Source organism: Scardinius erythrophthalmus (genome assembly GCF_964197995.2).
Source record: "Scardinius erythrophthalmus genome assembly, chromosome: 14".
In the NCBI taxonomy this organism is placed as follows: domain Eukaryota; kingdom Metazoa; phylum Chordata; class Actinopteri; order Cypriniformes; family Leuciscidae; genus Scardinius; species Scardinius erythrophthalmus.
Window position 1 is genome coordinate 14,905,861 of NC_138234.1, and position 16,463 is coordinate 14,922,323.

The 16,463-nt window shown below is 38.7% G+C and overlaps 1 protein-coding gene across 2 annotated transcripts in view; it reads left to right on the plus strand.

The window, feature by feature from the left end:
* LOC308702501 (uncharacterized protein) overlaps positions 1 to 16,463 on the plus strand; it is a 63,232-nt gene that overhangs the window by 34,847 nt on the left and 11,922 nt on the right. For both annotated transcript variants that reach the window (XM_081385402.1, XM_081385401.1), the window contains 12 exons: positions 2,247 to 2,417; positions 2,547 to 2,717; positions 3,051 to 3,224; positions 3,368 to 3,538; positions 3,706 to 3,876; positions 5,471 to 5,644; positions 6,885 to 7,055; positions 7,197 to 7,367; positions 7,580 to 7,753; positions 7,914 to 8,084; positions 8,957 to 9,127; positions 9,324 to 9,497. In XM_081385402.1, coding sequence (XP_081241528.1) covers positions 2,247 to 2,417; positions 2,547 to 2,717; positions 3,051 to 3,224; positions 3,368 to 3,538; positions 3,706 to 3,876; positions 5,471 to 5,644; positions 6,885 to 7,055; positions 7,197 to 7,367; positions 7,580 to 7,753; positions 7,914 to 8,084; positions 8,957 to 9,127; positions 9,324 to 9,497 — 2,064 coding nt within the window. The remainder of the gene's footprint in view (positions 1 to 2,246; positions 2,418 to 2,546; positions 2,718 to 3,050; positions 3,225 to 3,367; positions 3,539 to 3,705; positions 3,877 to 5,470; positions 5,645 to 6,884; positions 7,056 to 7,196; positions 7,368 to 7,579; positions 7,754 to 7,913; positions 8,085 to 8,956; positions 9,128 to 9,323; positions 9,498 to 16,463) is intronic.

Below are 16,463 nucleotides of genomic sequence, written 5' to 3' on the forward strand. Positions count from 1 at the left end.
CTCTTCATTCAAATGAACGCGCCGCCGCGTTTGTCGAACACTATTCAACATGCCAGAATAAAACCTGGCTTTAGAACAATGCATAGCGCCACTCGTCGTGGTGTGCCAAAAAAATTACAATAATTTAGTTTAATTTATTTCAGTGTTTGAGTTAAAAAAATCCTCTACAAATTAAATTAACACAAAGTCGGCTATAAGAGTCCTTTATAGGCTACGTAAAAAAGCAAAGGGCTTACAGTCTTAACATTTAGGCTACTTTGCTTAAATTCGATACATTTATTTTCAGTAGGGCCTAATAAATTTGTAGGGATGTAATTTCAGTATGCTTTACCAACGCAATGTATTCAATTAAAGTTCCAAGAGGTCTGGTCTCTATATTTCCTTCCCAGCTGACACTAATATGCAAGTGCACAGCAAAAATAACAACTTGTGCTTGCTGCGAACGCAAGTTATTTAAGGTGTCTCAACTGTACACAGTCTACCCTACAGTGTGAATTCGTTACAAGGTTTCATTTAATTAAATTAATGTGCAGCAATTTGTACAAATAGAGTCTAGGCCTACTATACTGTTGTAGCCATTAAATAATCTCATTTAGTAGCATATTTGTTAAAATATTATAATGTTATTTTTTTCCATCTATGTTGAATATGAAAAGTGAACAGCACGAGTAAGATAGGATGCATTATATCGAGAGATGGATATGGAGTGGGTCAGACATGATTTTGACCACTTCATTAAGTTTCGTTTAGTAGAAAACCTTTCTTTAAAGTGAATTTCGTTTTCTATAAATTGTATCTTAATTTTAATCAATTTTTCATCAAATAATTGCCTGGATTTAATAAGTAAGAGAAGCAAATATAACAGACACTAATCATGGAGGTGCCCGCGCGGTCACTTGCATTGCACGTCAGCTGGAGCGCATCTCATCCTCCTAACTTAACGAAACTCAGCGTATGCCTCACACAGACATGATAAATACATCAAATACACAAAGCTTGAAATGTCTTCAAACGAAAAAATTCAAAACGAAAAGAAAAAGGCTACTCTCTGATTATGTCTTTATGTGCATTTCTCTCTAGGTGCGTTCACTACAAATATGACGATCGTCAACTTGATCTTTGCAGTCGACACTGTCAGAAAACACTGGTTTATTGATAAAAATCAATGCACGCATCACCGGATTTACAAATGCACATCTTGCTTGTTGCACGCACACATATGTCGAAAAAACGAAATATTATGTTGAAATAACATTATTATTAATAATACATCTTTTAGAATATTTGATTAAATGCTGATTGTTGCGCTTGTTCAATTTAATAAAATTAAAACTTTGTGATAATTAAAATAATTGAAAATTAAATATTTAGTGGCCAAGTTTTGCTAATTTATTATATAGGCTATTATATGCCTATTGCCTATATTAAGTAGGTCATATTAAGACAAGGCATATATTAAGTTATTTTAGCTGTTATGAGAAAAATAAATCTAATGAAATCTAAAATCTAAATCTAATAAATCTAAAAAAAAAATTCTAACGCCAATTCAACATGCCAGAATAAAACCTGATTTTTGAACAATGCGTAACGCCACTCGGCCTGTTGTGCCAAAACACTACATTTTAAACTTCAATGTTTAATTCAAAACAATCTCAAAACGCGTTGTGACATTTTTTAAAGCAGTAGCCTAGCCTATATGGGCATTGAAACCAGGATCTTAACTAAAACGCGTTCCGCGTAATCTCTCAAAAATTATGCCACACTACTCCATGTATTTTTTTTTAAGGACTGCTTTTGAAATCACTATAAATTACTATGCAATTGTATCGCTCACGAGAGCTCTTCATTTATCTAATTCCTCAATAGAATAGTAAAAATATTCAGCGTCATTGCTCCTAATATCGTCTCTATTTTTTAACTTTTGATTCTATTTTTTCAGTTCTAAAATTGATTCTATCTTTGGTTCTATTCTGTTGTAGCCTAATAGGCCTATTTATATATATGAAAAATATGCCTATTAGGCTTAGGGTTTTATATTTAACCCACTTACATTTTAAAAAATACGGCAATTGCTGCTGTTTTGCACAATGTCCCTTTGCGCCACCTGGCGGTCATTTCGGGAACGACTTTGAAATGCGGCTGGTTTATTTTCGCCGCGGTAATTTCGCCGCGGCGGCTGGCGCGGCGGTAATAGGCATTCTGGTTGTCCACCATCTGTAATGTCAATGTATTTCCTCTTTCTCCAGGTTTTTGGGTCCTGCTGCAGATGAAGCCTGTCAGTATGTGATTGGAATTGAGGGTAAAAACCCATTATTCCTGAGAGAGCTGAATCTGAGCGACCATAAACTAGGAGACTCACAAGTGAATCAGATCTCTGCTCTACTTCAGGATAAACACTGTAAACTCAACAAACTGATGTGACTATTTTGTTCATTTCTTATTTTACATTACTTAAGTGACCAACATATATTAACCCTCTGTTATCACTTAATATTGGCAACAAGCGCATTGTGTTTACAGTTTCTCCCTCATGTTCATCATTTTAGGCTGCGTAATTGTGGTCTAACAGAGGAAAGCTGTTCAGCTCTCGCTACAGTCCTGAGATCAAACTCCAGTCTGAAAGAGCTTGACATGAGCAACAATAATCTGCAGGATTCAGGAGTGAAGAAACTCGAGGGCGGATTAGAAAATACAAACTGCACACTGGAGAAACTCAGGTGAGTTCAATGAACCATTGTTTGATAATAATATTATCAAAATATTATCAAACAATATTATTGTTTGAGAATAATATTGTTCTCTTTTGTTCAAAGTTAGAATGACTGTAGTAAACAAAACAAAAAATGAAAATACATGTTTCTGTCAACACCCCGTCACCACCACCCCTCTGAACAGAAGAGAAACAATTGTTTGATTTTAATACCATAAAATCCTCTTTTGTTAACATTATAAATATTAAAATGCATTTGACATCTTTACAATTTAAAACCAATTTTAATTTATATTAATTGGATCATTTTTTTATATATTTTTTAAAATCCTTTTTCTAGACTTTCATACTGCAGTATCACAGAAGAAGGATATAAAGATCTGGCTTCAGCTCTGAGATCAAACCCTTCACACCTGATAGAGCTGGATCTCACAGGAAATGATCCTGGACAATCAGGAGTGAAGGAGCTCATTGATTTACTACAGGATCAGAACTGTCAACTGAAGACACTGAGGTGAGTTTTCTTAAAATTAAAGTTCAATGGTTTTAAAACATTTTTAGTTGAAACTGAAGTTGAAAATTGCCAATAAGTCTTTGACAAACTTGTGAAAAAAAGTCGTATAGCAGGTAATGTTAATGTACTTATTCTCTCTCCAGGTTTATGGGTCCTGATGCAGATGAAGCCTGTCAGTATGTGAGAGGAATTGTGGGTAAAAACCCGTTACTCCTGAGAGAGCTGAATCTGAGTGAACATGAACTAGGAGACACAGGAGTGAATCAGATCGCTGCTCTACTGTTGGATAAACACTGTAAACTCAACACACTCCAGTGAGTGTTTTGTTCATTATTATTATTATTATTATTATTATTATTATACATTTAAAGTATCTTAAATAACTCAAGTGACCAAAACACAATATTCTTTAGTCATCACTGAATATTGGTATCAAGTACTTTGTGTTTGTAAGTTCTCCTTCTCATGTTCATCATTTTAGGCTGCGTATTTGTGGTCTAACAGAGGAAAGCTGTTCAGCTCTCGCTACAGTCCTGAGATCAAACTCCAGTCTGAAAGAGCTTGACATGAGTAACAATAATCTGCAGGATTCAGGAGTGAAGAAACTCCAGAAAGGATTAGAAAATACAAACTGCACACTGGAGAAACTCATGTGAGTTTAATGAACCATTGTTTAATTTTAGTAATATTGTTCTCTTTTGTTCAAATTTAAAATAACTGTAGAACTGTGCACTAAGGAAAATGAAAAGAAATTATTCTGTTCAATTCACATTTATTTGTATAGCGCTTTTCTCAATACACATCATTTCAAAGCAGCTTTACAGAAATTGCATGAGTCCATATTACAATTTAGAGTTTTCTGATATCGGAGCTTATTGTCTAAATATTTCAGAAATGTACATATACAAACTCACAGTTCTCTCTATGTTCACCCGCTGTAAAAGCAGAAAATCATTACTTTATAAAACTGGTATAAAGAAGAAATCGAGGATTAAGAATCAAATTGTCAGAGCTCCATACTCAAACCGTGCGGCAGCAACAACACAAAGTGACGTAATGAAACTGGGTGACGTAACGAAACCCGCCTGTCACCAGACCAGAACGTCTCTGATCAGAAGAGAGAGTAAACAACAGAAGAGAGAGTAAATTAAAGGGTTACTTCAGGATTTAGCATTAAGCTTTGTATTAGTAGAAAACCTGTAGTATTTTCGAATTACCATGCTTTCCCCCCTCATATCCCCCTGAGACGAGAGATTTATGTATTTTTTGTCTGGAAAAAATCCTCCGATGACGCAAAAATCGTCATTTTGCGTCATCGGAGGATTTTCTGTCCAGAGGCTAAAGACTACAGCCAGTAGATGGCGTTGTTCCGCATGTTTTCAACCCGCCCATACAGGGTGGGATCTCACTCACAGAATGTACACAGTATCAGCCGTCTTTCTTTGGAAGCTAAGCTAGCATGCTCTTGTTCTGTGGAGAAAGCTGAATAATAGGAGAAAGCTGAGTAAGTAGGGGTTACCATCCTCCTTTTCCCTGACTTGTCCGGCGGGCGAGACTGTTAAAAATGTCCGGGATTCGGCTTTTGCGTTCTGCGGTCGCCATTCATTGTTTACATGCTCACCTCTCGTTTCAATCTAACTGAATTAATTCCGATCGGTGAATCTGACTGTAGTGTTTACATGAACGCTAAAAAAGTGATCGGTTGATGTGCGTTTTAACATTGCTAAGAAAATTCCCGCTCCTCCGTGAGAGATGCGAGACCCGGCGCGTCTCAGTAATGAAGCCACCGGCCTCGCGCCGTTCTCCCGCGGCCGTCAGCCTCGTCCTGCTCGCCACAGTAAACATGATGAATGGCGACTGTAGAACGCAAAAGCCGAATCCCGGACATTTTGGGTCTCTAAATCCCTGGCAAACTCATCACTTACTTAGGCTAGCCTTGTTGTTTTCAACTGTGCTCTCTAACCGGTAGGCGTGGCCTCCTAAGGCAGCGAAGCAAGTGCATTCTGGGAGTTGTTGTCTTTCATCCACATAAGCCAAAAATACATTTTCTGGCTTTTCTCAGTCTAGAAAGCTCCAAATTCAAAAATTTCTCCACATTTCTTCTACTTAAATGACCTATTTTAAATACACATTCATCTTCCCAGAGGTGAAGTATCCCTTTAAGTGAAATTTGAGGTTTTATAACAGTGTTCACTAATATTATTTTTATGATAGATTTACCTCTTTTCAAAACCTCTTTTCTATAGACTTTCCAACTGCAGTATCACAGAAGAAGGTTATAAAGGCCTGGCTTCAGCTCTGAGATCAAACCCTTCACACCTGATAGAGCTGGATCTCACAGGAAATGATCCTGGACAGTCAGGAGTGAAGGAGCTCATTGATTTACTACAGGATCCAAACTGTCAACTGAAGAAACTGAGGTGAGTGTTATTGAAGTAAATAATGTTCAGTAGTCTTAAAGGTCCCGTTCTTCGTGATCCCATGTTTCAAGCTTTAGTTAGTGTGTAATGTTGTTGTTAGAGTATAAATAATATCTGTAAAATTATAAAGCTCAAAGTTCAATGCCAAGCGAGATATTTTATTTAACAGAAGACGCCTACAGTGAACGGTTGATTTGGACTACATCCCTCTACTTCCTTCTTTAATGACGTCACTAGAACCGTTTCTTGACTAACCTCCGCCCACAGGAATACACAAAAAAGGAATACACGTTTGTCGCCATGTCGTCGAGACGCTGTTATTTTCATCCCGAGTCAAATCACCTTTGTTTTGACCCGCCCTAATCGAGTTCACAGCCATAGATGAGAATGTCTCCTCGTTGTAGGTGTTGTGTGGCTGGATGTATAAATCCACATAGCTCTCTCTCTATTTACTCCCGAAATCTGAGGCAGGAATTATTTTGTTTTTAAAGAAAATGCTCCCTCAACTCTACCGAAATTCGTTTATGTACTTGCGCACTTCTTATAACTTAATGTGTTTACTCAGCTCTTACGGTGATTTTCTGAAGTAAAACTGACGCTTCATCTTTTGTGTGATGTACAAAAAACTTTATTAAACTCATCAGTATGTTTGATCATCATTCGGACCTGATCCGAAACAGCAGACTTGTAGGCTATTAATAATGGATACATACAAGCAGATGACAAATACGTTATAACCGTAATTAAACTACTAAACTATACCTGTTCCATCTACAGCACTCTGACTCTGTAGGCATTATTGTCCGACTCGAAATGAACACCTTACTGAGAGTTTCTGATATTATCATCATTTCCGTGAGATGAAATTGTCATGAGAGACTGAGCGCGAGCTCGTGAGGCTTCGCCCCCTGTGCCGTGCAGCAGCAGCTTATTTGCATGTAAAGGGCACACACTAAAACAGCGCGTTTTTCTGAACCCCAAAAAATGACAATTTAAACATTCTGTAAAAAATTATGTGTTGGATATTTTGAGCTAAAACTTCACATACACACTCTGGGGACATCAGAGACTCATTTTACATCTTGTGAAAAGGGGCATAATACGGGACCTTTAAGCCCGTTTTAGATGAAATATAAATAAACTGTCAAAAAAATACTCTTATAAAAGTTTAAAAATGATTACAAGCTGTTTCACAAGCTTGTGAAAATAAAATATATCAATGTATTTCCACTGTCTCCAGGTTTTTGGGTCCTGCTTCAGATGAAGCCTGTCAGTATGTGAGAGGAATTGTGGGTAAAAACCCGTTACTCCTGAGAGAGCTGAATCTGAGTGAACGTGAACTAGGAGACACAGGAGTGAATCAGATCTCTGCTTTTCTGCAGGATAAACACTGTCAACTCAACTTACTTCAGTGAGTATTTTTAGTTTTGTTTTTATTAAACATTTAAATATCTTAAATGAATCAGATGACCCAGATCAGTTCTCAGGAATCACCTAATAGTGGCATCAAGTATTTTATGTTTGTAAATTCTCCTCCTGTTGTTCATTTTAGGCTGCGTGATTGTGGTCTAACAGAGGAAAGCTGTTCAGCTCTCGCTACAGTCCTGAGATCAAACTCCAGTCTGAAAGAGCTTGACATGAGCAACAATAATCTGCGGGATTCAGGAGTGAAGAAACTCCAGATTGCATTAGAAAATACAAACTGCACACTGGAGAAACTCAGGTGAGTGGTCTTAATAATATTGTTCTCTTGTGTTCAAAGTTAAAATTACTGTAGTAAACTAAAGAAAATGAAAAGACATGTTTTTGTCACCAGATCAGACCTTCTCTGACCAGAAGAGAAAATAAAGTGTATTTAAGGTTTTACGAAATAAAACACGGTCACTAATATAAATATTATAAGAGATTTTGTTATTTAAAAACTTTTTTCTGTAGACTTTCATACTGCAGTATCACAGAGGAAGGATATAAAGTTCTGGCTTCAGCTCTGAGATCAAACCCTTCACACCTGATAGAGCTGGATCTCACAGGAAATGATCCTGGACAATCAGGAGTGAAGGAGCTCAATGATTTACTACAGGATCCAAACTGTCACCTGAAGACACTGAGGTGAGTGTTTTTTTAAATATTGTTCAATTGTCTTAAACCAATTTTAGCTGAAACTGTCAAATATGTTTATAAAAGCTTTGCGCTTATTAACAGCCCTTTCACAAGTTTGTGAAAATAAAATGTATGGCAGGTAATGTAAATGTATTTCCTCTTTCTCCAGGTTTTTGGGTCCTGATGCAGATGAAGCATGTCAGTATGTGAGAGGAATTGTGGGTAAAAACCCGTTACTCCTGAGAGAGCTGAATCTGAGTGAACATGAACTAGGAGACACACAAGTGAATCAGATCGCTGCTCTACTGTTGGATAAACACTGTAAACTCAACACACTCCAGTGAGTATTTTTTTCATTATTATTATTATTATTATTATTATACATAGACACCACAGTCAAACCAGTAAACATATATAAAAAGAAATAACAATGACAGTGTGGCGAGCACGACGAGGGTTGGAGAGAGCGGCACGAGGCCGGTGGCGTGATTACTGATGACGAGCAACACCTGCGTGACGCACCGGTCTCGTATCTCTCACGGAGGAGCGGAAGCCTAAAGGGGGAGCGACGACAGTAGAAGTACGAGACCGGTGCGTCACACAGATGTCTCTCATCAGTAATCACGCCACCAGCCTCGTGCTGCTCTCTCCAACTCTCGTCGTGCTCGCCACACTGTCATTGTTATTTATTTTTATATATGTTTACTGGTGTGCTTGATCATTATACGATCTGATCACTGTTGGTACAACTGATTTATTGCACCTTTCTGTTCTCATTCTCTGTTGTAAAATTCTACCAGTTGACCTATTACTTCTCATAAATTTATGATGGAGAGGGTGAGTGGGGTCATTGAGGATTTGGTCAGTCTTTTTTAAGCTAAGATCATTATACATCTGAGCTGCCGACACCTGGTCAAGTCCGATGATCTTACTGGCCATCTTGATCATGCACTGCAGTCTCTTTTGGTCCTTAACATGCATGTTACCACACACACAGATAAGGCCAAAGGACAGAACACTCTGGAGGAGACTTTTATAAAACATTACAAGAATGTGTCTGTCTAATCTAAAATTATATAGTTCCTAAGGAAGTACATCCGCTGGTGCATTTTCTTAGCTTTATTTAGTTCACATTCATTAAAAGTTAGTTCAAGAATCAATTTTAAAGTACATTGTATGTATAATTTCTCCCTCTCATGTTCATCATTTTAGGCTGCGTAATTGTGGTCTAACAGAGGAAAGCTGTTCATCTCTCGCTACAGTCCTGAGATCAAACTCCAGTCTGAAAGAGCTTGACATGAGCAACAATAATCTGCAGGATTCAGGAGTGAAGAAACTCCAGATCGCATTAGAAAATACAAACTGCACACTGGAGAGACTCAGGTGAGTTTAATGAACCATTGTTTGGTTTTAATAATATTGTTCACTTTTATCCAAAGGTAAAATGACTGACCAGACCAGACCTTCTCTGACCAGAAGAGAAAATAAATAGTGTAATTTAAGGTTTTACGATGTAAAACACGTTCACCTATATTCATTTTATAATAGATTTGTTTTTTCCCAAAAATCTTTGCTGTAGACTTTCATACTGCAGTATCACAGAAGAAGGTTATAAAGCTCTGGCTTCAGCTCTGAGATCAAACCCTTCACACCTGATAGAGCTGTATCTCACAGGAAATGATCCTGGACAATCAGGAGTGAAGGAGCTCGATGATTTGCTACAGGATCGAAACTGTCATCTGAAGACACTGAGGTGGGACATGATGAAATAATACAAAAAAAAAAAAAATGCATGTGAATTATTTTATGTTGCCCTTTGTCACAACGTGAAGGCTGAGGTTTTTTTCAACCAGTGGGGATTTCTTTAAGACTGCAAGGGAAGTTTGGCTTCCCCTATAATTTAAAAAAATTAATGGTCAAATATGTACTATTGTGTAAACATTTTATTGACTAAAAATGCGTTAGAAAACGTTCATCTCAAAGACGAGTTCGTTCACAATCAGTTACATATAGCCGGTCGGCTGACTCAATTTCCATCTCTTACAATCACGTAGCGTGACAGTGCATTTCCCTGTTGAAGCCCAGCGTCCATTGACTTCAATGGGGCTGCTTTGAACAAGACGGTCATTGGATAAATGCTGCGATTATGTCCTGCCCACGGACGCTCTGCGTCTCTGGAGGTGAATGAGGAGTGGGCTGGCCTGAACTCCGGGCTTCTGCGTGATGATTGGTGGGTCTGTCGAAAGATTGCATCTCCTTTTGATTGACAGTGATTTCATAAAATAAAAAGTCGCTGATGCTGAAGCTATTCGAGCTCAGTCCCATCGCAGATTTTGCAAGTGTAGTCGAAAGATAAACTGATGCAACCTATTTCTTGGTATTTGTTTGTCGAAATTGCTAGCCAATTTTCATAATACATTTCACACAATTATACATTTATTATATTATTTTTTTTTTTTATAATAATTGCCTACAACATTCTAAAATCTGCCAGTTTAATGTGACATGTAAGCTATATGTATCTTTTCTTTTGCAACGATTATTTTTCCAGTTATAGACCAGCGCTCAAGCACTGACTAGAATCCAGCGCTGACAAGAATCAGCATTCACGTGCTCAAAAATGTGTTTCACGCTGACAACAATCCGTTGGTGGCTAGAATCACTCCTTCAAACTATCTGTTCTGGCTTTCTCAAAACAACTTAAAGTTATTCTCGACAAATATTTTAATACATGCAGCAGAGGAATGGAAAAAGTATTGACTTAAGAACCACTTATATTTTCAAATATTTTCAATAAATCATGTTCCTATTCATTCTGGCGACAAATTTTAAAATTAATTAAACTATATTCTATTTAAAAGGTAAAACTTTTACATTTTTGGCTGCTGTTAATTAAATTTTGAATGTCGAACATGTAACCGTTGCATTTTTTTGCTGCTCCTGGCTGATTGGCTGCTATTTGTGATAAGCCACAAAATTACCATTGCTGTTGCATTGTAACCGTTGCATTTCGTTAAGACTGATGTACACTGATATATAGGCTAAATGGTACTTCAGATGACTTTAATTGCTTTCTGGGAAACTATGATAATATTTCCACTGTTCAGTCAAATCAAAGGGTCCTGGATAATGAATGGTCGCTGGTCCAAAAAAGGTTGAGAACTACTGATCTAGTGGAAATAAACATTATAGACAGAAAGCTTTGAGGGAATACTCAAGTAACTCAGCATAATCTTATTAAAATTCAAGGGGTAAGTATTTTGTACATGTTAAGCATGTGCAGTTAAAACACTCTTATAAAACGTAACTCTTCAATCAGCTTTAAGTAGTAACACTGTTTTGTGTATGGGTCTTTCTAGGTAGCTGCCTTACTCCACCTGGTCCAAAACTCATTTGCCAGAAACTGAACTCTCTTCCATCTTTTCTTAAGACAGAGATCCTCCCTTACAAACTCGCCAGTAGGTGGTGCATTGATAGTGGACTTGTTTATTATTTGGAATCAATGGTTCTGGACCCTCAAGATCATTGATGTGTTCTGAGGTCAATGGTTGACTATTTACGATCGCCTTTACTTCATACATACACATTTTAACAGTCCAAAGCAGTCCACACCAGTATAAGAAAGTGGAAGGGTAGCTTCCATCCTTTCTGGTGGCAGGTCAGCTGTCCTCTGCTCCTGATTGGATTTCCTTAGCTTCCTTAACTTAATGCATTTGTAGATAAAAGATGACACTTCACTACTACATCCCAAAATCCCAATACCATTGGAGCGGATTTCATTGATGGTCATGCCACAACCTTTATTTTGCACCTTTTCACGGGATAGATGAGATACATGATACCCTTTTGGAAGAATGGCCAGATGCTTGACATGAGGGTGAAGCTCTGCCTGTCTTAATTTTCCTCCCATACCATGGTCCTTGATAAATTGTCTTAACTTGTACAGCTTGTTGAACTGATTAGAATTAACTTCCCTTGTCTCAGAGACTTGATTTTATCACTGAACACTTCTTCTTGGACTGTACGGATTAAAGGCATTGTGGATTAGTTGGATATTTCTACCTAACCAGCACTTTCTTGCACAACGTTTGAGTCTTGCTATGGCTTTCACTGCCCTATTCCATTCCGAAAACTTTGGCAGGCGAACTGAGATCTCTCTTCCTTTGCCTTGGTTGTAAGAACTTGTACCCTTTTGAGCTCGAGGTCTCCATCATTAATCTCGCCTTTCTTAAAGGAGAACTCCGGTCAATTTTAACATTGAGCTCATTTTTTTGTACATTTGGAGTGCTGTCAATAGAGAACAACGACAAAAATCGGTGTTGCCTACACCGAGTTATTCTATTTTTAAAATTTGCACCCTGTTGACTTCAATAGGGCAAGTACTAAACCTGCTTTTAGCCTCTTAACATCCTTGATGTGTCATTACAAGTGCACAGAAAATGTGAGTGATTCCTTCTGAGTGAACACGAGTGGATCTGACTGCAGTAGATGTAAAAGATATGTATAAAAATTGTTATTTCAGCCAGCGCAAATACCTGTTTACATCCTGTTTTTCGGTTGAAGTCCAAAGTAGTCGATTGCCTAGTTCACGCGCTTAGGTTTAGTAACCTATGATCACGCGCGTGAACTCGGCAATCAACTACTTTGGACTTCAACCGAAAAACAGGATGTAAACAGGTATTTGCGCTGGCTGAAATAACATAATTTTTATACATATCTTTTACATCTACTGCAGTCAGATCCACTCGTGTTCACTCAGAAGGAATCACTCACATTTTCTGTGCACTTGTAATGACACATCAAGGATGTTAAGAGGCTAAAAGCAGGTTTAGTACTTGCCCTATTGAAGTCAACAGGGTGCAAATTTTAAAAATAGAATAACTCGGTGTAGGCAACACCGATTTTTGTAGTTGTTCTCTGTATTGACAGCACTCCAAATGTACAATAAAATGAGCTCAATGTTAAAATTGACCGGAGTTCTCCTTTAAGGGCCGTACACACCGGGACGAATATCGGTGCACGTTATTCGCTAGCGTTTTTCAACGCGTTTTTTGTGTTCACACCCAATCGATTTTCGCTGACGATGAGCCGAGTGAACATGCACATTCATTCACTGACATTAGATGGTGCTTAATGTAAAACAGAAATACCCCGGTTTTGTAGTCGCTGTCGCGTTTGTCATATAGTTCTTTATGTTCCGACACCAACGAGACCAGCAGCTCTACATTCACCTTGCCTTGCATCTTCCTCGTCTTATTTCTTCCCGGCAGTGTAGACACTTCTGTTTATATACTGTCTATGTACTTGGCGTATATCTTCTTCGCCGTACGTATGTGTGCTCGGCAAGACCGTTTTGTGTTTGAGCGCCCCCAAGTTGTGTTTTACTGTAACTTCAGAAGCTCCAGACACGTAAGCAAAAGCGCCAATCTCATTGGTTGGATAGTTTTTGACGCGGCGCGTCAAACCAAAAAACTAACCCGAGGCTTTTTTAAAAAAATGACGCTTTTACGCGTGGCGTTTTTCGCGTCGGTGTGCACACTCACATTGGCGCCCTTTGTTTAGTCACGAGGCGTTAGACGTCGCCGAATATCGCGCACGAAATTCGTCCCGGTGTGAACAGGCCTTTAAAGTCCTCCATAGGGAGGGTTCTCTTTGCCATAAGAATCTTGGACCAGTAAATCAGTTCGATCCCATGAGTTCCTTTACAGTGAGCCTACAAGAGGCATGGTCAGCATGGTTTTGATATAATGCAACATACAGTATGTCCATTGACTAGGTTCAGTGCTTGTTCTGATCTGCTGCATTCGATTGACTACAAATGCATGTTACCATCTTGCATCATTGTTAATATAACTAAACCTTGGAGTTTGTCCAGTAGTATTCATGAATGGCATCTAATTCTAGTAATATTTTGAGTAAATCACCAGTTATTGTACTGACCACTGCAGCGGATAGCTCCAGGTGGGGGATTGCAGTTACCTCTGTTGGGGCAACCCTAGCTTTACCCATAACAAGATTGTAGTAGACTTCTCCAGACCTGGGGCCTCATTTATAAAACTTTGCGTAGGATTTGCGTCAGAAGTGGCGTACGGATGAAACATAGGACGTGCGAACGCACAGAAATATTCGGATTTATAAAACCGTGCGCACGCACATCCTACGCAGTTTTCCCTTAATAAATCACAATCAATTCTAAATATAGCGCAGCTTTTGCGGCTTTATGTCACGCCCATAGTTGCCCATAAATAGTCCGTGAAACGCCCAAAAGTTAATATTAATCGACGATGAATATTAACTTTTGGGCGTTTCACGGACTATTTATGGGCAACTATGTGCGTGATCGATTGCGAAATCATGGCAAACACAGAGAGGAAAACCAAGAAACATAACTTCACTCAATGTGAAGTAGAAATTATCGTTGGCGAGGTGGAAAAGAGAAGTAAAATGTTGTTTGGAGGGCACAGTGTGGGCATTACTAATGCCAAAAAGGCACTTGAGTGGCAAAAGGTTGCAGACGCCGATAATGCTGCAGCCTCACAACCTCGGACCGTGGCCGAAATAAAAAAGAAATGGTCGGACATCAAAGTCGTCGGACAAAAAAAAAAAGAGTCTAGCGCTCCATCGCCAGAGTGTGTCTGCCACGGGTGGAGGAAAAGGGATACGGGAGCGTTTTATTACCATCCATTTGATTGCGTCTGACAAGCTACGAGGATGAATTGCATAACATGCCAATATTATTGCAGAACATATTTCACTTTTCTTTTTGCAAATATGTGTTAATTTGCATTTCTGCTGTAATTTTCGTTTGATTTTGTTTGTTTTAGACTGCAGATCGATCAAACGGGTGTTCGTGGCTGTTAATTGTAAGACTTGCTTTGTGAAGTCTTCGTGTTATTTATGAGAGGCAGAATTGACATTTCTTTTACACAACGGTCTACAGTTTCACACACTTTCACATGTTTCTTCATCTGCCGACGGTGTCGCCATTTCTCATTTCACCCGTTTTTGTGCGTACGCCTGGGTCAGAGTATGCGAGAAGGACCGCACATTTTCCCGTCAAGTTTGCTTTTTATAAATACCAATTATTACGTAGAGAGCTGCGTACGCCTTCTTTTGTGCGTACGCAACGTTTATAAATGAGGCCCCAGGTCACTGTCCTGAGGTATGGACATACTCCATAACCTGACACAGTGGCATCAGTGAAATTCTGTAAATTTCAACTGGCCCAAGTGAAAAGCTGTAAATTTAATTTTATAATTTACAGAATTTCACTTGGGCCAATTGAAAAATTTAGATGTTATTGGTCACTTGAAATTTTTGATTTGGGAGGGTTAGAATTTTTTTACAGTGCATCTGATTGTGACACATTCTTTGTAGTTTATTTATTTATTTATTTTTTTCAAATAGAATGGAGTGACAAATCCAAGAGGATCAAAAGTGGAATCAATTGTAGACAGATCTTTTCACTTTTAGTGATTTTAGTAATTTTCCTTTACTAGTAACTAGCACTTAGGTTTACTTTAGGTTCACCTAAATAACAGATCAAGTCAGTCGCACCTTCAGTACATTCCTCCTTTGGAATTGTGGTGATCACCTTCTTGCTGTTGGTGATGAATTTGTGCTAATCTTCCCAGTACTGCTGAGATCCCTGGCTTCCTTTACAAGCTGGGTTGCCTCTGTTCACACTTGCCAAGCCATCGTCAACATCAAAATTAGGTTGTATGATCTTCACTGTGCCTTGATTAGACTTACCATCACCTTGTGGATCCAAGGTATTTGAGCCTGAAGTTCTCAAATCCAGTCGAGGAAGCTGCTCTGAAAAAGTGGAATTTTTTATTTTCATAAACTGATAGTGGGGCTTCCATGTTACCTACTTCCTACCATAGGAACCTGAGGTTTTCTCGATCCTTTAGGGAAATATAAAACTGGTGGAACATACTCTCCACATCACACCTAATGAATACCTGTCCTTTTCTGAAATGACACAAGGGTATTTGTGAGATCAGGCCCAATCAGTAGATGCTCATTCAGAGAAGTATTCTGAAATCTTGCAGGGCAAAGACGATGCTAGGGATTTGAGTCAGTGTTCTGCACAAGGTTTGTTTTTTGGCAAGTCTGGTCTTTCACCCTTAAAGAGCAATGGCATCTGATAGTGCTCATCTTGTAATTGCTTAATGCCTCCGTTTAACTTTACCAAAACCTCAGGTGTTGTAAGGTCGGGAATTCCTCATTATTCCTTTAAACAAAGTCTGGCTGAAAAACTTTTACTATCTCTGCTGGAGTGATTATCTCCTCAACCATGTCCTTGCATACAAAGTAGACTTCAGACTTGAGTTTGTGAGATGGTTCACCAGCTGGTAGAACTTGTTTCATTGTAATCCTATTAATCACAGCAATTTAGTTTTTGTAGTGGTTGTGTTTGATGAAACCCAAAACAGATCTTTGTGCAAACAGCTGATCTTCATTACCACTGAGAACATCTCTGGGGATTAAGCCTTGTGCTTCACAACCTTGAACTGCTCGCTGAATGCCAGGACACTGTCTCGGCTCCTCAGCATAAACCTTAAATGCCTGCCTGTATGTATGAAGGAGTGGCAGGCCATGCAAATTCCACTGGACAATTCTCATTGGCCTTTTCTTTACTACTCAGAGGTGATTGGGGCTCCCAAGTGAGACCAAGTCTCCCAAGTCTTTGCCCCCCCCTTCAGGGAATGAGGGT